This window comes from Protomyctophum parallelum (genome assembly GCF_964188405.1).
Source record: "Protomyctophum parallelum genome assembly, chromosome: 8".
NCBI lineage: Eukaryota > Metazoa > Chordata > Actinopteri > Myctophiformes > Myctophidae > Protomyctophum > Protomyctophum parallelum.
Genome location: NC_139703.1, coordinates 51,755,779 through 51,777,936, shown reverse-complemented (window position 1 = coordinate 51,777,936; position 22,158 = coordinate 51,755,779). Strand labels below are relative to the sequence as shown.

At 44.0% G+C, this 22,158-nt stretch overlaps 2 protein-coding genes across 2 annotated transcripts; both read left to right on the top strand.

Moving 5' to 3' along the window:
- Window positions 1-267: 267 nt before the first annotated feature.
- Window positions 268-2,775, top strand: LOC310863079 (nibrin-like; the record flags this gene model as incomplete). The annotated part of the gene is made up of 1 exon (XM_083771203.1): window positions 268-2,775. The coding sequence occupies one exon, from the start codon at window positions 268-270 to the stop codon at window positions 2,773-2,775; it is 2,508 nt and encodes an 835-aa protein (XP_083627329.1).
- An 8,914-nt stretch (window positions 2,776-11,689) lies between these two features.
- LOC310863078 (caM kinase-like vesicle-associated protein) lies at window positions 11,690-21,744 on the top strand (the record flags this gene model as incomplete). Its single annotated transcript, XM_083771202.1, has 10 exons — window positions 11,690-11,790; window positions 13,118-13,249; window positions 13,959-14,033; window positions 16,299-16,437; window positions 16,842-16,962; window positions 17,555-17,630; window positions 19,222-19,358; window positions 20,361-20,439; window positions 20,760-20,847; window positions 21,526-21,744. Exons 1-10 carry the CDS (start codon window positions 11,699-11,701, stop codon window positions 21,742-21,744), a joined length of 1,158 nt encoding a protein of 385 aa, XP_083627328.1. The 5' UTR covers window positions 11,690-11,698.
- Window positions 21,745-22,158: the final 414 nt, after the last annotated feature.

The following is a 22,158-nucleotide window of genomic DNA, read 5'->3' as shown; positions in this document are numbered from 1 at the left end:
TACTGAAGTTTAAATATTAAAAATCACGTTTTGGGGTGCTGTTCGGAATTCAAACTAGAACATATTTGCTAATTACCAGCGACCGGCTATCATACTGTAATGAATTACAAAATGTACTTTGGCGATACCGTGTCTGGTGTTCACATCATTAGCGACTTCATGTGATTTCTGTAGCGGCGCATTGCAGTGACAAGCCTGCATGAGGACCATAAATATGTATATATATATACAGTATATCTAGTGGTGAATGGTGTAGTTCTTGACAGAATGTGGATCATGAAGCGCCTGGAAGCTGGGGGTGAGTGCCACTACCTCTTCGCTGGTAAAGAGTATGTTGTGGGACGCAAGAACTGTGACATCCTGCTGTCTGGTGACCGGTCCGTCAGCAGGATTCATGCCCACCTCGCTGCTACTGACCAGACCCTAACTGTGAAGGACAGCTCGAAGTATGGAACGTTTGTCAACAATCAGCGTCTGTCAAAGAACACATCGCTGAGCCTGGGAGAAGGAGACCAAGTCACCTTTGGAGTTCTCCAAAGCGAGTTCAGCGTGGACAGGATGCAGCTGGTGGTTTGTTCATCGCGTGTGGATGCTGAGGGCAAGGCGAGGCTCTCTCAGGCCCTGCTTCCTCTGGGAGGTATGCTGGTCAACAGCTGGACAGAGGACTGCACTCACCTGGTCATGCCCACTGTCACGGTCACCATCAAGACTATAAGTGCTCTCCTGTGCTGCCGACCAATCATCAAACAGGAGTTCATCAGTGAGCTGAGCAGAGCAGTTCAGCAAAGGCATCCCATCCCTGAAGCTGACAGTTTCATCCCAGAGTTGGATGAGCCCCATCTGCATAGAGAGGAGGTGGATCTCACAGCCAGGCCAGAACGCCAACGGCTCTTTGTTGGGAAAACCTTTGTCTTCCTCAGTGACAAACAGCTCAAACGTTTGGGTGCAACGGTGGCTTTTGGAGGTGGGCAGAGCCAGCTGTTGGCAGAAGGCAGTCTTCCCCGCCCGCTGCTACAGTCGCCACAGAGCTGCGTGGTGAACGTGGTCACCAGGAGCTCCCAGGCCTCCATAATACCTTCTTCCACCATGGACTGGGCCAACTCTGTGGGGAGGATTCTACAAGAGAAAGCCTTGCGGTTGATCCCAGAGTCTGAGATTGGCCTGGCCGCCGTCTACATCTCTTGTGACAAATACTGCAATCCAACCCATGCCGTGACAGACACGGTGGGGGTTTCAGACACCGGGCAAACCCATGCCATGACAGACACGGTGGGGCTTTCAGACACCGGGCAAAGTGCAAAGTCCAGAATTCCAGGTGCCACACATTCCCAGAATGCAGTGGAGGATACAGTGTTAGCAGGAGTATCTCTGAACATCACAGCATACGCCGTAAACACAGAACCCTCACAAGGCATCAGTTTGGATCAACATGAGGTAACAGGGGTGACAGCAGTAGGAGAGACTCCCGAGAAGAGACACAGAGGCAGCTCAGTCATTACGGTGGCTGACACCATCAGTTCATCTATCAGCTCCACACAGAAAACAACCTCACACGAGAGGCAGACGGACAGATCACCACACCAAGGTGTTGTGACAGCAGGTGTGGCTGACCTTACTGTGCATCCAGTCCCATTTAAGGCGACCAGCTTTGGGGCCATGTTCTCTCTGAAGCAGTCCCCTCAAAAACAGAAGCCGTCTACAGTAACGTCTCCACAGAAACGGTCTTCTCTCGCCAGCTTCTTTCAGCCACTCGATAAGAAAAGACCTCGGGAAGATGACTCCTCCCCTGTTGTGTTGGAGTCAAAGCGGTCCATGCCTCCACCCACTGGCTCCAGACACACATCCTCCAACACCCAGCCAGACAGCTTCCCCAACGCCAGGGATCTTGGTCACCAGGCCTCGGGGTCAGAGTCTCTCCCGGGCCAATCTCCCACCGGCTCCTACCCTGACCGGGGCAGAAAGAGGAAGGAGATGGATGCAGGGATTGAGCTGGAAGAAACAGAGTTCATGAAGTCTGAGGACATGGACGACTTCGATGATCAGCAGGTTCAACCAGCAGGACGCAACAAAACCCGGCCTGATGCGCTTGTAGACGCTAAGAAGTGTGAACACTCCACAAATCAGAAAGAGGCTTTAAGTGTCGGGACACTTTCTAGCAAGAGGTTGCGGCTCGACCTGGAAGTGAGTGGTCTAGCCAATCAGCTGCCAAGCATGGAAGTAGAGGAGTTATCAGTGTCCAATAGAAACCAGAGCCTTGAAACAGAGGAGCGGTCTTCATCCAATAGGAGACAGCAGCCACAGCCTGTGGAAGATGAGGCATCCAATCAGAAGTCCAGTCCTCCTCTCTGGCAGGCTGCCAAAGAGGAGGAGGTGTCCGTTGTTGTGCATTCAGAAGAATGCAATGGTGTCTTTGGCCAACAGAAGTCTTCTGAGACCCCACTGAAGCCCACCGAAGTCAAACTGGAGACCCCTGTGTCGGGGGCAGACGGAGGTCTTCCTCAAACTGGGTTATTCATCGAGTTTAGATCACTGACAGTCAAACCACGGCACTTCCAGGGAAACGGCTCCACCACCAATTTCAAACGCTTCCGCAAGGTTCCAGTGCCCGGAGCCAAAGGCAGACTCAGCATCATAGGAGCATCAGATCTGTTTGGTTACAACAGGAGCAGCAATGCTGAGCTAGACGAATGGCTTAGAGCTGTTGCTGAGGACGAACAGCGGAACAGCAATGAGCAGACTCTAGAAGATGATCTGTTGAGGTACAACCCCAGCTAAGTTACGAGGAGAACATGAAATGCATCGCAACCTGAGGGAGCACGAGTATGTTTGACTAGCAGAGAATGTACAGTGGATGGATTGCATTGCATTTTTTAGCGCTTTGCTACAGTATGCACTACGTGCTTACTAAAGTTAATTTATAAATGATGTGTTGATTGAAATAAAACGTTTCTGTTAAAGGTTTTAAAGCACTATAGTAGCACACACCTGTTTGTTCACTAACAGGGGTCTCCCCGACTATCATGATGATTATGTATGATGTGAAGATGTATTTATATTGACCGACATGACCTCACACAAAGAGGTCACGTGATGTCATTTGCCATTGACGTGCCCCGAAAGTCAAAAAAATCATCATAAAAAGTCCATAGACATGATGGCGTCACAGGCGGAACACTGCACAGACAGATGTTGGAGGGGCTAGCACCCCTCAAAAAATACATTTTCAGGTGGGCTGCCATTTTTCAGCCAATCAAGAGAGTACCCATTTATCAGCTTTTTTAGTGTTCAAGTTCCAATTTTGTCTGCTCATTGTTTGTGTCATTATATTACTTCCAATTTCATTTGTATCCTGTCCGAGTTCTCTATCCTGATTGGATAAAATTGGTATCTCGACCTGAGAATATATTTTCTGTTTATTAATGAGCTGGATAGAAATGGAGACCCCCTATACTGAACAACTGAAGAAATGATTACTATTAGAGCTATACAAAGGTAGAGTAACCTAAAATATCACGTACCCTATACCCCAGAGCCGTACAATTTACAATTTAGGCATTTAGCAGACGCTCTTAATCCAGAGCGACTTACATTTAAGCAAGAACAAAGAAGAAGAGAGAGAAGAAGAGAAGAGAAGAAGAAGAGAGTCGCGACACGCTTTGATCTGGCCTCACTGCGGGGTGCTATGGGCTATATAGTTCCTCACTGCGGGGTGCTATGGGCTATATAGTTCCTCACTGCGGGGTGCTATGGGCTATATAGTTCCTCACTGCGGGGTGCTATGGGCTATATAGTTCCACACTGCGGGGTGCTATGGGCTATATAGTTCCACACTGCGGGGTGCTATGGGCTATATAGTTCCACACTGCGGGGTGCTATGGGCTATATAGTTCCACACTGCGGGGTGCTATGGGCTATATAGTTCCTCACTGCGGGGTGCTATGGGCTATATAGTTCCTCACTGCGGGGTGCTATGGGCTATATAGTTCCTCACTGCGGGGTGCTATGGGCTATATAGTTCCTCACTGCGGGGTGCTATGGGCTATATAGTTCCTCACTGCGGGGTGCTATGGGCTATATAGTTCCTCACTGCGGGGTGCTATGGGCTATATAGTTCCTCACTGCGGGGTGCTATGGGCTATATAGTTCCTCACTGCGGGGTGCTATGGGCTATATAGTTCCTCACTGCGGGGTGCTATGGGCTATATAGTTCCTCACTGCGGGGTGCTATGGGCTATATAGTTCCTCACTGCGGGGTGCTATGGGCTATATAGTTCCTCACTGCGGGGTGCTATGGGCTATATAGTTCCTCACTGCGGGGTGCTATGGGCTATATAGTTCCTCACTGCGGGGTGCTATGGGCTATATAGTTCCTCACTGCGGGGTGCTATGGGCTATATAGTTCCAAACATTGTAACTATATCCCATTGAGAATGAGCACGTCCTAGGCTTCCTACGGTTTTAGACGCTATTAGCACTTAAGTAGTTAACCAGATTAACCCTGCCGTCCCTTTGGTGAAATTAGTGAAAAGTCTTCACAGTTTATTTTCCACATTTTTCCATTAATTTATTTTGCCTCAAAAAGGCAAAAACAGCTAACCTGACTCCCCCACATTTCAGCAGTATTGAGTTCATAAGTTCCTCCTACCTTGATCTGGTCTCTCTCTAGTCCCCTCCTACCTTGATCTGGTCTCTCTCTAGTTCCCTCCTCCTACCTTGATCTGGTCTCTCTCTAGTTCCCTCCTCCTACCTTGATCTGGTCTCTCTCTAGTTCCCTCCTACCTTGATCTGGTCTCTCTCTAGTTCCCTCCTCCTACCTTGATCTGGTCTCTCTCAGGCAGAAACGATGAACCCAGAAGCAACGGGACAAAAATCTGATATCTCCATAATCATTTTGAGTTGTAGTCCTGTTAGGTTGTGTTTACATTCGCGCTGTGGCACAGCTACAATACGTCACCAGTCTCACGTTGATCGTGCATGGTCTCTGCCCGAGAGAGACCAGATGGGAACAGGAGGAGGAACTCACTGCTGCCGCTATCTGGCGTAGTCAGGTTGAAAAACAGCATGCAGTACAATCTCACAATGTGTTGCATGGTGACTATGAGCAACACCTTATTAAAGCATCTCACATGTGGACACAATGAGGAGGGCGTAATGAGGCCCTCTGTGGTGTCCTTGTGTAAAGTACTCTCCACTCATGCTGAAGGAATGATTAGACACCGTAACCTATGCTCTCTGGCTGCACTCATTATTTGCCAATCCTCATTTATAACAAGAATCTGTGGCTAATTACATGTTGCTGTCAGGCTGGAAACTGTCTGTCTGTCTGTCTGTCTGTCTGTCTGTCTGTCTGTCTGTCTGTCTGTCTGTCTGTCTGTCTGTCTGTCTGTCTGTCTGTCTGTCTGTCTGTCTGTCTGTCTGTCTGTCTGTCTGTCTGTCTGTCTGTCTGTCTGTCTGTCTGTCTGTCTGTCTGTCTGTCTGTCTGTCTGTCTGTCTGTCTGTCTGTCTGTCTGTCTGTCTGTCTGTCTGTCTGTCTGTCTGTCTGTCTGTCTGTCTGTCTGTCTGTCTGTCTGTCTGTCTGTCTGTCTGCCTGCCTGCCTGCCTGCCTAACATTAATCTCAATTGAAACCCTCCACAGATTACATACATACTGTACACACAAGCTTGGCGAGCACGCACCCACGCACGCACACGCACGCACGCACGCACGCACACACACACACACACACACACACACACACACACACACACACACACACACACACACACACACAAAACACTGACATGGGCTCTGTCTTGGAGCCTAAACGTTAAACGTTGTGTCCTTCCTCCTCCCACTCCATCCATCTACTTAGTTACCATTCAGTTCATTTATTATATTTATTATATCCATCTACTTAGTTACCATTCAGTTCATTTATTATATTTATTATATCCATCTACTTAGTTACCATTCAGTTCATTTATTATATTACTTATATCTACTTAGTTACCATTCAGTTCATTTATTATATTTAAAGCACTGCTGTTTGTCTCAGATTGTGCGGTATTTTTTACTTTACTGGAGTATTTCCAATCTTCAGTACTTCTTCTACTCCATCTACATCAATGCAAATATTGCACTTTTACTCCACTACAATTATTTTAAAACGTTCTTGTTAAAAAGTTACTTTGTATATTTTGATTCTTATTTCAAAACATACATTAAACACTTCGTCCCTATATATACATTTTGTCCAACAGCCGATCTACAAGCCATTTTGGTGTCAGCATCATGTTATGCTTTAGCTATTGAAAAATAGCAGATCTACAAGCTCATAGCGCGCCACCGAGTGGCGCGCTATGAGCTTGTAGGTCTGCTATTTTTCAAAAATCGAATAACGACTGACATTTTTAGAATCTGATCTCAGGTCAGAATGGGTTCATCAGACCAGTGTGTGTCCGGTGCGGAAACCTCGTATGAATCTGATCTCAGGTCAGAATGGGTTAAATATATAGCTTGTAGATCTGCTATTTTCAAAAGATTTTTATGATTTTTGAAAACTTGTGAAATTGGACATTCTGCATAATGAGTAGTATATAAGGCTATACTTTCTACTTTTGGTACAGAGTATTTCTACATTGCAGAATTGATACTTTCACTTTTTCTACCACATGGTGGACGCTAAATATACACAGGCTGCAGAAATGACCCAAACGTGGTCGTCACGATGCGGACATGACTGACTGACGCTCTGAACAGCTCAGTCAGGTCACGATGAGGACATGACTGACTGACTGACGCTCTGAACAGCTCAGTCAGGTCACGATGAGGACATGACTGACTGACTGACGCTCTGACAGCTCAGTCAGGTCACGATGAGGACATGACTGACTGACTGACGCTCTGACAGCTCAGTCAGGTCACGATGTGGACATGACTGACTGACTGACGCTCTGAACAGCTCAGTCAGGTCACGATGTGGACATGACTGACTGACTGACGCTCTGAACAGCTCAGTCAGGTCACGATGTGGACATGACTGACTGACTGACGCTCTAACAGCTCAGTCAGGTCACGATGTGGACATGACTGACTGACTGACGCTCTGACAGCTCAGTCAGGTCACGATGAGGACATGACTGACTGACTGACGCTCTGAACAGCTCAGTCAGGTCACGATGAGGACATGACTGACTGACTGACGCTCTAACAGCTCAGTCAGGTCACGATGAGGACATGACTGACTGACTGACGCTCTGAACAGCTCAGTCAGGTCACTATAGGGACATGACTGACTGACTGACGCTCTGACAGCTCAGTCAGGTCACGATGGGGACATGACTGACTGACTGACGCTCTGAACAGCTCAGTCAGGTCACGATGAGGACATGACTGACTGACTGACGCTCTAACAGCTCAGTCAGGTCACGATGAGGACATGACTGACTGACTGACGCTCTGAACAGCTCAGTCAGGTCACGATGAGGACATGACTGACTGACTGACGCTCTAACAGCTCAGTCAGGTCACGATGAGGACATGACTGACTGACTGACGCTCTGACAGCTCAGTCACATTCACTCCACTCCCACTCTGATCCCGTTGTCACTTCTAATGCAAGATTTGCCAAATATTAAGCCGATTTGCCACATAGACATTCCATTTCTCCGCCAAAATGTAGCATCCAAAGATGGAACCAGTTGTTCAGTAAATCCTCCTCCTCCTCCTCCACCATGTACTCCTCTATGCACTTTGAGCTGCATTTCATGTCATGAAAGGTGCTATACACATAAAGTTTTATTATTATTATTGTTATTATTATTATAGTCCTTCTCCTTGTCTTCCCCCCCCCCTCCTCCTCCTCCTTCTCTCTGTCCTCCTCTACCTCCTCCTCTCTCTCACTAGCTCTCCCCCCCCCCTCCTCCTCCTCCTTCTCTCTGTCCTCATCTTCCTCCTCCTCCTCTCTCTCACTCTTACGCCTCTCCTTCTCTGGTTGTCGATCTCTTCAAGGTTCTCCATTGTTCACCAGACAAAACAGAGGCTCTCTCAAGTCCCTTTTATGCTGCAGTCCTGATAGAAAATTGCTCACCAGACCTGAATGTTTAGAGACTTGACAGTCTGTGTGTTGTAGGTTTGATGCTTTGAGATTTAATGTGATAGTATTTGTAATATAGTATATCTAGTATATACTAGTGTATCTAGTATATCTATATCTATATATACTATAGAATGAATTGATATTATGAAAGTCAGAGTCTAATGCGGATAAGGGAGTGTGCTGTAGTGCAAAGTGTGTCGAGTGATTCAGATTAGGTACATGAGGTACATGAAGTACAATACATTTTTGCGTGTTAAATATCGTGAAAAACTGTAATAGGGTTAACCCATTCTGACCTGAGATCAGATTCTAAAAATGTCTATTACATCCTGACAGTTTCATTATGAACCCATTCTGACCTGAGATCAGATTCTAAAAGTGTCTTCGATTTTTCAAAAATAGCAAATCTACAAGCTCATATCGCGCCACCGAGTGGCGCGATATGAGCTTGTAGATCTGCTGTTTTTCAATAGCTAAAGCATAACATGATGCCAACACCAAAATGGGTGCCCGGTCAGAATGGGTTAAATAACCAATTAACCTGCAATTATATATAACGTGGCAACATGATTGTTTTATAATTGACTATATTATAGCTGAAAATAGTGAATGTGTATATATGTATTACATTATTTATTGTAATGTATTTAATACATATTTTATTGATTAAATCGGTTAGGTTGATTATCATTATTGCACTCATTTAATGCAATATAATTAAGTATCTGATGTCGGTTGCTGTTACTTGTATAGTTAGGCTGTTTGATGTGAGAGATGCTTTTGTTTAAATGCATGTGAGCTGAATGGAGTTGACGAGACGATACAGAACAATTAATGCATGTCACCAGATTTTGTGCAATCATCCATTAGAAACACAATGTAAAATTTGTAGGAGAATTGTTAATTCTTCATGAATACCCATAGCTCTCTTGAGAGGCAAAAAAGGTCTGCAACTCCACAGCTGTTGTTGCTGAATCAGAGAGAGAGAGAGAGAGAGAGAGAGGACACCAGACTGCAGTAACTGTAACGCACAGTAACGTTAACAGTAACGTCTGTTGTAACGGCAGCCACGCCCCTCAGAACATGCGCGACTTTATGGTAATTTTCTTTTATAAATGGGACCATAATTTTCCAAAAAGATTATTATGACATGAGAAATGAGACTTTAAACTAGTGACTGGAAGCAGAAAGTATTCATGGCCATGTTTATTAAGGTAATACAGTCTAGGTTGGGCCCAAATACATGGACCTCTACATGGCCCAATGACAGCACCACAACAGGCCATTATATATGAACTTTCAGGAAGTCAGATGCTTTCCCAGTTTTAATGGGTTAAAGGGACACTTTACCCTTTTTGCAAAAAAATATATGTTAATGACGTTTAGAAGCTTTAGAACACTTTCCTGGGGGTCTTTATGTGTGTAATATGTGGTTTTAGATATTTTAGATTGTAGCAGTGAGCCTGTTGTCTCTGATGTCATGGACACTGGGATCACTTCCTTCCTGGACTACATGTTGTCTCAGTAAGACAGCTCTCCCCCTATCCACAAGGAGGAGCAGTGCACCAAAGAATTATGGGAATTGTATTCCAGGAAGGTAGTGAGACCAGTGTCCATGACATCAGAGACAACAGGCTCACTGCTACAATCTAAAATATCTAAAACCACATATTACACACATAAATACCCCCAGGAAAGTGATCTAAAGCTTCTAAACGTCATTAACATATATTTCTTTTGCAAAAAGGGTGAAGTGTCCCTTTAACCATTCGGTGTGGGGTTTTTTGTTGTTTTTTTGGTAGCTGAAAAATAATTCGAATACAAATGGTACTGGCTGTCTAACAGTTGTACTTGTTGTGTTGTTGTGTTGTGAACAGGTTGTGTTGAGCGGTGTGTTCCCTGGTTAGGGCTGGTGTTGCCATGCCCTTTGGCTGTCTAACAGTTGTACTTGTTGTGTTGTTGTGTTGTGAACAGGTTGTGTTGAGCGGTGTGTTCCCTATAGGGCTGGTGTTGCCATGCCCTTTGGCTGTCTAACAGTTGTACTTGTTGTGTTGTTGTGTTGTGAACAGGTTGTGTTGAGCGGTGTGTTCCCTGGTTAGGGCTGGTGTTGCCATGCCCTTTGGCTGTCTAACAGTTGTACTTGTTGTGTTGTTGTGTTGTTAACAGGTTGTGTTGAGCGGTGTGTTCCCTGGTTAGGGCTGGTGTTGCCATGCCCTTTGGCTGTCTAACAGGTACTTGTTGTGTTGTTGTGTTGTGAACAGGTTGTGTTGAGCGGTGTGTTCCCTGGTTAGGGCTGGTGTTGCCATGCCCTTTGGCTGTCTAACAGTTGTACTTGTTGTGTTGTTGTGTTGTGAACAGGTTGTGTTGAGCGGTGTGTTCCCTGGTTAGGGCTGGTTGTTGCCATGCCCTTTGGCTGTCTAACAGTGTGTTGTTGTGTTGTTAACAGGTTGTGTTGAGCGGTGTGTTCCCTGGTTAGGGCTGGTGTTGCCATGCCCTTTGGCTGTCTAACAGTTGTACTTGTTGTGTTGTTGTGTTGTTAACAGGTTGTGTTGAGCGGTGTGTTCCCTGGTTAGGGCTGGTGTTGCCATGCCCTTTGGCTGTCTAACAGTTGTACTTGTTGTGTTGTTGTGTTGTTAACAGGTTGTGTTGAGCGGTGTGTTCCCTATAGGGCTGGTGTTGCCATGCCCTTTGGCTGTCTAACAGTTGTACTTGTTGTGTTGTTGTGTTGTTAACAGGTTGTGTTGAGCGGTGTGTTCCCTGGTTAGGGCTGGTGTTGCCATGCCCTTTGGCTGTCTAACAGTTGTACTTGTTGTGTTGTTGTGTTGTTAACAGGTTGTGTTGAGCGGTGTGTTCCCTGGTTAGGGCTGGTGTTGCCATGCCCTTTGGCTGTCTAACAGTTGTACTTGTTGTGTTGTTGTGTTGTTAACAGGTTGTGTTGAGCGGTGTGTTCCCTATAGGGCTGGTGTTGCCATGCCCTTTGGCTGTCTAACAGTTGTACTTGTTGTGTTGTTGTGTTGTTAACAGGTTGTGTTGAGCGGTGTGTTCCCTGGTTAGGGCTGGTGTTGCCATGCCCTTTGGCTGTCTAACAGTTGTACTTGTTGTGTTGTTGTGTTGTTAACAGGTTGTGTTGAGCGGTGTGTTCCCTGGCTATAGGGCTGGTGTTGCCATGCCCTTTGGCTGTCTAACAGTTGTACTTGTTGTGTTGTTGTGTTGTTAACAGGTTGTGTTGAGCGGTGTGTTCCCTGGTTAGGGCTGGTGTTGCCATGCCCTTTGGCTGTCTAACAGTGTGTTGTTGTGTTGTTAACAGGTTGTGTTGAGCGGTGTGTTCCCTGGCTATAGGGCTGGTGTTGCCATGCCCTTTGGCTGTCTAACAGTTGGTACTTGTTGTGTTGTTGTGTTGTTAACAGGTTGTGTTGAGCGGTGTGTTCCCTGGTTAGGGCTGGTGTTGCCATGCCCTTTGGCTGTCTAACAGTTGTACTTGTTGTGTTGTTGTGTTGTTAACAGGTTGTGTTGAGCGGTGTGTTCCCTGTGTTGCCATGCCCTTTGGCTGTCTAACAGTGTGTTGTTGTGTTGTTAACAGGTTGTGTTGAGCGGTGTGTTCCTTTAGGGCTGGTGTTGCCATGCCCTTTGGCTGTCTAACAGTTGGGGAGAAGGACTACAACACTCCTTCCCAAGTCGCTGACAAATATGACCTGGGACAGATGGTTAAATCGTGAGTATACCTGTGCAGCAAAGCATACATAACAGTATACATAACATAACAGTAACATAACATAACATAACAGTAACATAACATAACATAACAGTATACCTGTGCAGCAAAGCATACATAACAAACTGATGACTATAAAGGTCCTACAGTGTGTAGGCGCTATAACAGGGCAACCAGACTATATAGCAATGTCACACTTTATTTTTTATTTTTCTAGTCTACCATATTCTTTACAGTAATCATTGGCGAGGACTATTTATATTTAGATTGTTGAAGCTGTACAATTCTGATTATTATTATTCTTCTTCTTTTTTTGTATTTTTAAATTTCCATATAGAGTTTGTTCCACAGAGTCTGGGATTAAATGACCGTGTTGTCAGGATCAAAAGTGACCTTGATGAGCTGGCCGCCAAAAAATAGGGGAGTGTTCCAACTTCCAGCACATCTTTTCCATAGAACTGCACGGCAGAAAGTCACTGGCAGCTCAAAAACTGTTTCTGGCTGGTAATCCAGTCTGGCAGTGTGCCGCGGGTTCGACTCCCGATCCCGACGGCCGGCCTTTACTGCATGTCACCCCCCCCCCCCCCCCCTCATCTCTCTCCCCATTTCCTGTAAGCCTATACTGTCTGTCCCTCCATAAAAAATATAAAAAATAAAGGCGAAAGCCTAACTCTGTCTACCAGCTCTGTGTCTCAGAGGTGGACTGCACATGGTTGGTAGGCTGGTTTCTGAACTGCTCATAACCTAACTCTGAGAGGCAGTGGGTTTAGACAGAAATTATACCATGTTATAATGAGCATTTTAGTGAGGATAAATTGTATGAAGATAAGTTTGAAAATGGGTCTTGTAGCGTGTACCTCCACATGCGTTACACCCCCTAGTGAGACCTGTCACTGTCGGGTGGAAAGAAGATGTTGGCTTGACGGACCCGAAGCTTTCTTCACCCTCCCAAAGACTGATTGTGGGGGTTAGCGGAGATGGAGTACTTGTAGAGATGCTGCAGGGGAATTGGGAATTGGCTTTACTAAATTGGGACTTGAAGGGGAGAAAATGTTTTTCTTTTGTCTTGAAGGGGCATGTTTTGCACAACGACATAGTCTTTTCATTATGTCTGCCCATGATCTCTGTGATTCATACATTTGTTTATCTCTTGTCACTGATACTAAAATCTGATGTTTAATTTTTTTTTAATTCAAAGAACCTGTGACTTGACATCCATACTGTTATAAAAGCAAATAAAAAGATTTTGAAAAGAAAGAAAAGGGGTCTTGTTTTAATGGCTAAACTGATATGATGCTAATGTGAATTATTTCGTCTGTCTTGTCAGAGAGGAATTTTGCGAGATATTCCGAGCAAAGGACAGGAATACGTTGAAAATGTTCACCTGTAAAAAGTTCATCAAAAAGGATGGGAGAAAAGTGAGGAAAGCCGCCAAGAATGAGATCCTGATCTTGAAAATGTGAGTGAAGTTTTTTATTCTCTTATTGCTGAAATATACAATAACAAACATAAGACTGGATTTAAAATGTACTTTATAAATCCCTCATACATGCAGAATTGCAGACACATGCACTTTCAACCTGGTGTCCCTGTTGGCAAAGAATTTAAAGTGAAAATAGCCCATATTTATACATGCATCTTCTTTGAGAATTTTGAGTGACGTAAAAGATGAGGCATTCAATAATTTATGAAAGAAAACATAAAAATATGAAACATGAAGATGAAAGGTTTCTGCCCGACAGTGATGTTATTTTCAAGCTGATGTTGCATTGCTGGTATCATAGGCTTGAATGATAAGCCTGATTTATAAGTAACTTAAGCCTGATTTATCCTACGTTGCATGAGGGTGGTCAAAAATAGATGGTCAACAAGCTCATAATGTGATGAGTTGTGAGCTTATAGATCTGCTATTTTGACCAACTTGTACAACAAAGTATAAATGAGGATTTACTGCTCAAACTAAACACATTCCTCTCCTCTCCTCCTTTCATAGGGTGAAGCATCATAACATAACATAACATAACATAACATAACATAACATAACATAACATAACATAACATAACATAACATAACATAACATAACATAACATAACATAACATAACATAACATAACATAACATAACATAACATAACATAAACACATTCCTCTCCTGTCCTCCTTTCATAGGGTGAAGCATCATAACATCCTCCAGCTGGTCGATGTCTTCGAGACCAAGAAAGAGTACTTCCTCTTCCTGGAGCTGTGAGTGTCTTGTTGAGGTGCTTTGTGAGCCTTTGAATTAGAGACGGTGGTTCTAGGGACGCACGCACACGCACGCACGCACGCACACACGCACGCACGCACGCACGCACGCACGCACGCACGCACGCACGCACGCACGCACGCACGCACGCACGCATGCACGCACGCACGCACGCACACACACACACACACGCACACACACACACACACACACACACACACACACACACACACATGCAGTTAAGAATTTTTAATATATGCACAGTATATGCTAAGAAAAAGAAGAAACAAAAACAACAAAAGCCATATTCATAAACAGACTAGACCTCTTGGGAAAATATACACTCATTCTGTGGCTTTCGTGGTTTAGCTTAAATACCAGCAGCCTTTCATACTTTGATGGCAGCATCATTTACATTTTCCCTGCTGGCAATTTACATAAATTGTAGGCTTCCCAGCGGCTTAGCAGACAAAATGAGGAACAGTTTAAACACTTAAGCCCTGTTTTATTTTACAACTATTCAAAAATAGCTGATCGAATAGATTTGTGAACTTATAATAATATATATTTTTTAAGAGTTTACATTACAATACTCCATTCATTCAAGCCTTATTCATCATCCGTCCGTCCGTGTTTTTCACCCTTTCTTTTAACCGGCGCTAACCCCTCCAACGCCTGGCTTTGTGTCATATTTTCATATTGTGCTATTGCTAGTTTTACTTCACTGAAAAGAACAGTAATTATGGCATGCGGTCGTCAGGCCCACGCTTGAATCAGGGAGAAGGACGTCCAGGCTGCCATGCATAGACACCAAAACAATAACACAGGGGACAGAGTGTGGGTAGAACAGGAATCCTTCAGCTGGCTGCAGAGGGGCTGCATAGACACCAAAACAATAACACAGGGGACAGAGTGTGGGTAGAACAAGGATCCTTCAGCTGGCTGCAGAGGGCGGCATAGACACCAAAACAATAACACAGGGGACAGAGTGTGGGTAGAACAAGGATCCTTCAGCTGGCTGCAGAGGGCGGCAGGGAGAGGTCCCTGTCCCTGCTCTCCCGCCCAGAGATGTTCCGGGATTAAAGGAGCGAGACATCTGTGAAGGGTGGCTCCCGGCTGATGACCCTGGGCCTGACACACTTCATCTGTGAAGGGAGGCTCCCGGCTGATGACCCTGGGCCTGACACACTTCATTTGTGAAGGGAGGCTCCCGGCTGATGACCCTGGGCCTGTGAAGGGAGGCTCCCGGCTGATGACCCTGGGCCTGTGAAGGGAGGCTCCCGGCTGATGACCCTGGGCCTGTGAAGGGAGGCTCCCGGCTGATGACCCTGGGCCTGTGAAGGGAGGCTCCCGGCTGATGACCCTGGGCCTGTGAAGGGAGGCTCCCGGCTGATGACCCTGGGCCTGTGAAGGGAGGCTCCCGGCTGATGACCCTGGGCCTGACACACTTCATCTGTGAAGGGTGGCTCTCGGCTGATGACCCTGGGCCTGACACACTTCATCTGTGAAGGGTGGCTCCCGGCTGATGACCCTGGGCCTGTGAAAGGTGGCTCCCGGCTGATGACCCTGGGCCTGACACACTGACATCTGTGAAGGGAGGCTCCCGGCTGATGACAATTTACAATTTACAATTTAGGCATTTAGCAGACGCTCTTAATCCAGAGCGACTTACATTAAGCAAGAACAAAAAGCATGGGAATACATCACATAAAAGCATTTATCATGAAACATGCGTAAGCTAAGAAAGTAACAGTGGAATATCTATATAATGAAACTATACATACACTATACATATAAACTATACATATTTACTACTATGCTATACATATGTACTATGGCGTGCTATGACTATATACAATGCAATTATAGTGCTGTCTACATAACATGCTATAAGTCTGTGTCAAATGCTATCTAAGCCAACAGAAATGCTATCTAAGGGGGTAGGGTAAGTGCTACGGGCCATGATGGAGTCTGAAAAGGTGGGTTTTCAGGCTACGGCGGAAGATTGGGAGTGATGCTGCAGTTCTGACTGCAATGGGAAGTGCATTCCACAGTTTTGGAGCCAGAAGGGAGAAGAGTTTGGGACGTGTGGAGCGTTGTCCCGGCGTTTTTAGTGAGGGTATACTTCCAGTTGGGCCTGGGCCTGACACACTTCCGACGCAATGGTGCTGGCTCACTCACCGTCGTGCCAAGTGTGTCATGAGGAAATGTCCAGAAAGTGTTCTCACTTCTCCCTTTGTGCTTCCATCTATTGCACACCTCAGGGCTACAGGCAGGGAGGTGTTTGACTGGATCCTAGACCAAGGCTACTACTCAGAGCAGGACACCAGCAATGTGCTGAGACAGGTGCTGGAGGCTGTGGCCTACCTGCACTCACTGAGAATCGTCCACAGAAACCTGAAGGTACTTCTTATCACATACATAAATACACTGTCCATCGCTGCCACCTAGTGCTGAAAGGTAGCACTTCACATGCCACATTAATGTGCTTTAAAACAAATAATTAAATGAAATAAAGTGCAGTGGTGGAAAGTAAATGAGTAAATTTACTCAAGTACTGTACTTAAACACAATTTTGGTTTAGGTCGAGTCTGAGCATATGAATATTTTGAAACAGCCTGGGGTGCACACAAAAGCGAAAGTAGACGTTACAAATTGTTTTAGAGTGAAATAACCCTTTTGTGCATAGTGATTCTTACACCACAGAAGTGCACAGTTGCATTTGGTAATCATGGCAAAAAGAATACCTTCATGTAATTCCTTATCATCACAATGATTACTTTAATATCTATTTCTGTCTGGTGCAGCTGGAGAATTTGGTGTACTTTAATCGTTTGAAGAACTCCAAAATTGTTATCAGTGATTTCCAACTAGCCAAAGTGGAAAACGGACTCATTAAGGACCCCTGTGGCACACCAGATTATCTGGGTAAGGATTTGGTTTTAGATCAGTAACAAAAGCATTCATTTGACTAATTGGTCAACTGTATTAAGGCATTTTGATTAAAGATGATGTCAGTGGTTTTGAGGGATGATACATTTTATATATTGTTGCTGTTGGGCAGAAAGCTCTTATCTCCATATTTTAACTTAATTTATGTGTGTTTTTATTTAGTTATTAACCCATTCTGACCTGAGATCAGATTTAAAAAATGTCTGTTTGAAAATGACAGTTTTCTGAAAAAGCTATGTTTCTATGTCAGTCGTTCTTCGATTTTTCAAAAATAGCAGACCTATACAAGCTCATATCGCGCCACTCGGTGGCGCGATACGAGCTTGTAGATCTGCTATTTTTCAATAGCTAAAGCACGACATGATGCCAACACCAAAATGGGTGCCCGTTCAGAATGGGCCCTACTTTGCCCTACTAAAATAGATGTTCTACAGCTGATCTATAAACTCAAAACGTATTGCATTTTGAGCTTGTAGATCTGCTATTTTTTAATTCCAAAAAGTAACCATTTTGTAGGTTTCCACCCATCAGCAACGATATTATGATTCTGTGCATTGTGTTTTGTCAGCTCCTGAGGTGATCGGGAGGCAACGATATGGAAGGCCAGTTGACTGCTGGGCAATAGGGGTCATCATGTACATCCTGTAAGTGTTCCTGTAATAGGTTTTTATGGATTACTTTTTTTTTAACCCATTCTGACCTGAGATCAGATTCACACGAGGTTTCCACCGGACACACACTGGTCTGATTAACCCATTCTGACCTGAGATCAGATTCTAAAAATGTCAGTCGTTCTTCGATTTTTACAAAAATAGCAGACCTACAAGCTCATAGCGCGCCACTCGGTGGCGCGCTATGAGCTTGTAGATCTGCTATTTTTAAATAGCTAAAGCATAACATGATGCTAACACCTTAATGGGTGCCCGTTCAGAATGGGTTAATCATCAAATCAAGGCAAACAATTTAAAGGATTATTTCTAAATAAATGGCTAAATTAATTAGTCTGATTACCGTAACCACTTTGCCCTAAATTATGATTTTTGAGCTATTGTAACTATATACTTATACAGCATTATACCCATAATGAATTATAGAGGTGCGATGCATATAGTAAGTGTTACCAAACCTTGTGTTATCCTTGGTCACCTATAATAACAAAAAAGATGATCACTTACCAATTATCTGTTATAATCTGGGTTTTTTATAACTGATTGAACCAATTCGTTTGATGTATACTGTTGCAGCCCTATTCACAACCGCTTGAAAGTATAAAACAGTAACGTTTATATAACCTTTCACTGTTATATTTTTCACACGAACCATTCCACATGAGTATATATTTTTCTCTAAGCACTACTTTTAGTAGCAAGCTTCCAGCAGACCAAAATGACGTGGGCACGCTTTTAAAGAGTGGTTAACATTGTGTCTTTCTTTTAAAGAGTGGTTAACATTGTGTCTTTCTTTTAAAGAGTGGTTAACATTGTGTCTTTCTTTTAAAGAGTGGTTAACATTGTGTCTTTCTTTTAAAGAGTGGTTAACATTGTGTCTTTCTTTTAAAGAGTGGTTAACATTGTGTCTTTCTTTTAAAGAGTGGTTAACATTGTGTCTTTCTTTTAAAGAGTGGTTAACATTGTGTCTTTCTTTTAAAGAGTGGTTAACATTGTGTCTTTCTTTTAAAGAGTGGTTAACATTGTGTCTTTCTTTTTAAAGAGTGGTTAACATTGTGTCTTTCTTTTAAAGAGTGGTTAACATTGTGTCTTTCTTTTAAAGAGTGGTTAACATTGTGTCTTTCTTTTTAAAGAGTGGTTAACATTGTGTCTTTCTTTTAAAGAGTGGTTAACATTGTGTCTTTCTTTTAAAGAGTGGTTAACATTGTGTCTTTCTTTTAAAGAGTGGTTAACATTGTGTCTTTCTTTTAAAGAGTGGTTAACATTGTGTCTTTCTTTTTAAAGAGTGGTTAACATTGTGTCTTTCTTTTAAAGAGTGGTTAACATTGTGTCTTTCTTTTTAAAGAGTGGTTAACATTGTGTCTTTCTTTTTAAAGAGTGGTTAACATTGTGTCTTTCTTTTAAAGAGTGGTTAACATTGTGTCTTTCTTTTAAAGAGTGGTTAACATTGTGTCTTTCTTTTAAAGAGTGGTTAACATTGTGTCTTTCTTTTTAAAGAGTGGTTAACATTGTGTCTTTCTTTTTAAAGAGTGGTTAACATTGTGTCTTTCTTTTCCAAACTCAACAGTTTGTCGGGGAACCCTCCGTTCTATGACGACGCGGATGAGGACAACTATGATAATCACGATAAAAACCTTTTCCTGAAGATTTTGTCAGGAGACTATGAATTTGATTCACCATACTGGGATGACATTTCTGACTCAGGTATAACTATATGAGATCACTGGGCCTCATCAGGCTAATGTATTTTCTTTCTTTTTTTTGAGGCTTTTTATGCCTTTATTGATAGGGAATAGTATACACTATACAGACAGGAAAAGGGAAGAGAGACACAAAGGCCGTCAAGCTTGGGAGTCAAACCCATGGAACACCTTCCGGTTGACTTGGCAGCCAAGGTGCCCAGACGGCTGACTTGGCAGCCAAGGTGCCCAGACGGCTGACTTGGCAGCCAAGGTGCCCAGACGGTTGAGATAACCGTCCAGGCCAGCCAAGGTGCCCAGACGGTTGAGCTAACCGTCCAGGCCAGGCTAGTGTTTTTTTAAGCAGAACACAATAATTGTGTTTTAGTCGAATCAGCGGTTCTGGACAAACACCGATCGGACCGACTTCACCACAGGCACTGCACTCCCTGGGGTCCTTGGTGACACATGTGCCGAGTTTAAAGTCAATTAGTCAGGTGGAATTCGGGATAGGACAGAAGGTTTTTCCTTTTTATTTTTCTAAAGTAACAGGGAATGAGGACATTTGTGCAATCAAAGCCAGCAACATCCCATCAATGCCAGTTTTCATTGTTGCTACACTTAGAATATCAAATAACAAGTGTGGGAGGAACCCTAAAACAACTTAAAACTTGATTACGTAACTGGAATCTTTGCTTTATCAGCAGTGGTGCATGCTGGGGTGATCTGATCTGACTTTGTGATCCAGGAATGTTGATGATCATGTGACTAAATGGTCTAATATTCTATTTCAGTATCTTTATAAAGGTCTCTATTCTACTCTGACTGGTAGTTTGGAACCAAATGGACCGTTAATGGGTCTGTAACTCTGGCAGTGTATAAATTATATATATACGAGAAGTTAAGTGTAGATTGGGGTCCTCGAGGATGAAAAGTGATGTCAAATGGGGGTCTGTGGCAGCATAAACTGTGGGTCCTTTTCAGTATTTACATGTGAAATAACTCTAGGTTTGTTTGTTTTTTACAGCCAAAACACTTGTAGCATCATTGATGGAAATAGACCAAGATCAACGACTAACAGCACAGGAGGCTATAAACCATGAATGGTAAAAGCTTTCTCTCAGAAATACTGAAAACATTGTTTATTGGCTCAAATGGAGTGAGAGATGACAGTTCTCTGCTTCCCAGTGGTGCAAAGTTATTAAGTAAATATACTCAAGTGCTGTCCTGACCTTAAATATAATTTTAGTTGAAAATGACTAGTTTTACGATTAATACAAAACATACACTACAGTACTTATAGTACTGTACGTATAGTGATGAATGGTTATGTATTATTACTGTAGGTCATCAGGCTACTGCCGTGAATTGGCTCAACCAAAAATCTGAGTAGGCTTCTTCCACCAATGGTTGTCCTTTGCCTCAGGATCTCCGGGAACGCCGCCTCGAATAAGAACATCAAGGATGGAGTCTGTGCGCAGATAGAGAAGAACTTTGCCAAAGCCAAGTGGAAGGTAACTTTTACACATCGTATTATCATTTACTCCAGTATCCGAATCCACTACATCTCAGATGCAAATTATATTATATTTTTTACATTTATTTGTAGAGTGGAGTTTACAGTAGTGGCACCTCTAGACAATTGTTCCCAAACCTTTTAGTTTGAGATCCAAAAGAGGAATTTGCTATTTCCCCAGGATCCAAGCTATAGTGAAAATGTCCGATTTTCTACAAGCTTCACATCACGTGTGAGCTTGTAGGAAATCTTTTCAAATAATAATGAAAAACTAAATGTAGGACACAATGAAAAGGATATTTTAGTTGCAACCCATGAAAATGTGACCGCGACCCAAAAATGTGTCCCGACCCACTGTTTTGGAAACACTACCTGATGAAATACGGCGGCGGCTCAGGGGTAGTACAGTGCCTGGATGGTAACCGTAAGGTTGCCAGTTCGAACCCGGGCTCCCCCAGAGTTACTGTCGAAGTGTCCTTGAGCAAGACACTGAACCCCTAATTGCTCCCGATGTGCTAGTTGGTGCCTTGCATGGTTTCCGCTGCCATTGGTGTATGAATGGATGAATGTAATGCACAATCTCTCTCTATAAAGCGCCTTGGATAAAGGCGCTATATAAATGCACCATTTACCATGAACTAGAGCTAACTGGCCCTCCATTGTTTGTGGCTCACAGAAAGCGATAAGGGTGACCACCCTCATGCAGAGACTCCGGGCCCCTGAACAGAGTGAGTCGGGAGGCACTAGTCCTGTCGTGGGGCCTCCGCGGGGTCCCGTACCACCCCCAGCTGGACGCCCAGGGTCCCTGAGACCTGCTGGCACACAGGCTCCTGTCAACACATGCACTGCCATCAGCCCTGCAGCCTCCATGACCAGCAGTGCTGGCCAGCCATAGACCCACTGCCAGTCTGCCACGGTGGGGGACATTCTCCAAACATCATTGCAAACACAGGGTCATTAGACTGATTCAAAGTAGTATTTTAACGCCTACTGTGGCTTTCGCGTGCACCCGAGACAGTTACAGTATGTTGCTCGATTCAATATTTGATATTCATTTGGTCAGACACACAATTCAAACTCAAAAAGTGTTGAACTTGAACCATGTTAAATGAATTGAAAATACTAGTCCATTCTGGTGACAGATATTGTCCTTACTTATTTTTTTAATGAAAAAAGCAATGAAACACAGTGTGTGTGTGTGTGTGTGTGTGTGTGTGTGTGTGTGTGTGTGTGTGTGTGTGTGTGTGTGTGTGTGTGTGTGTGTGTGTGTGTGTGTGTGTGTGCGTGCGTGCGTGCGTGCGTGCGTGCG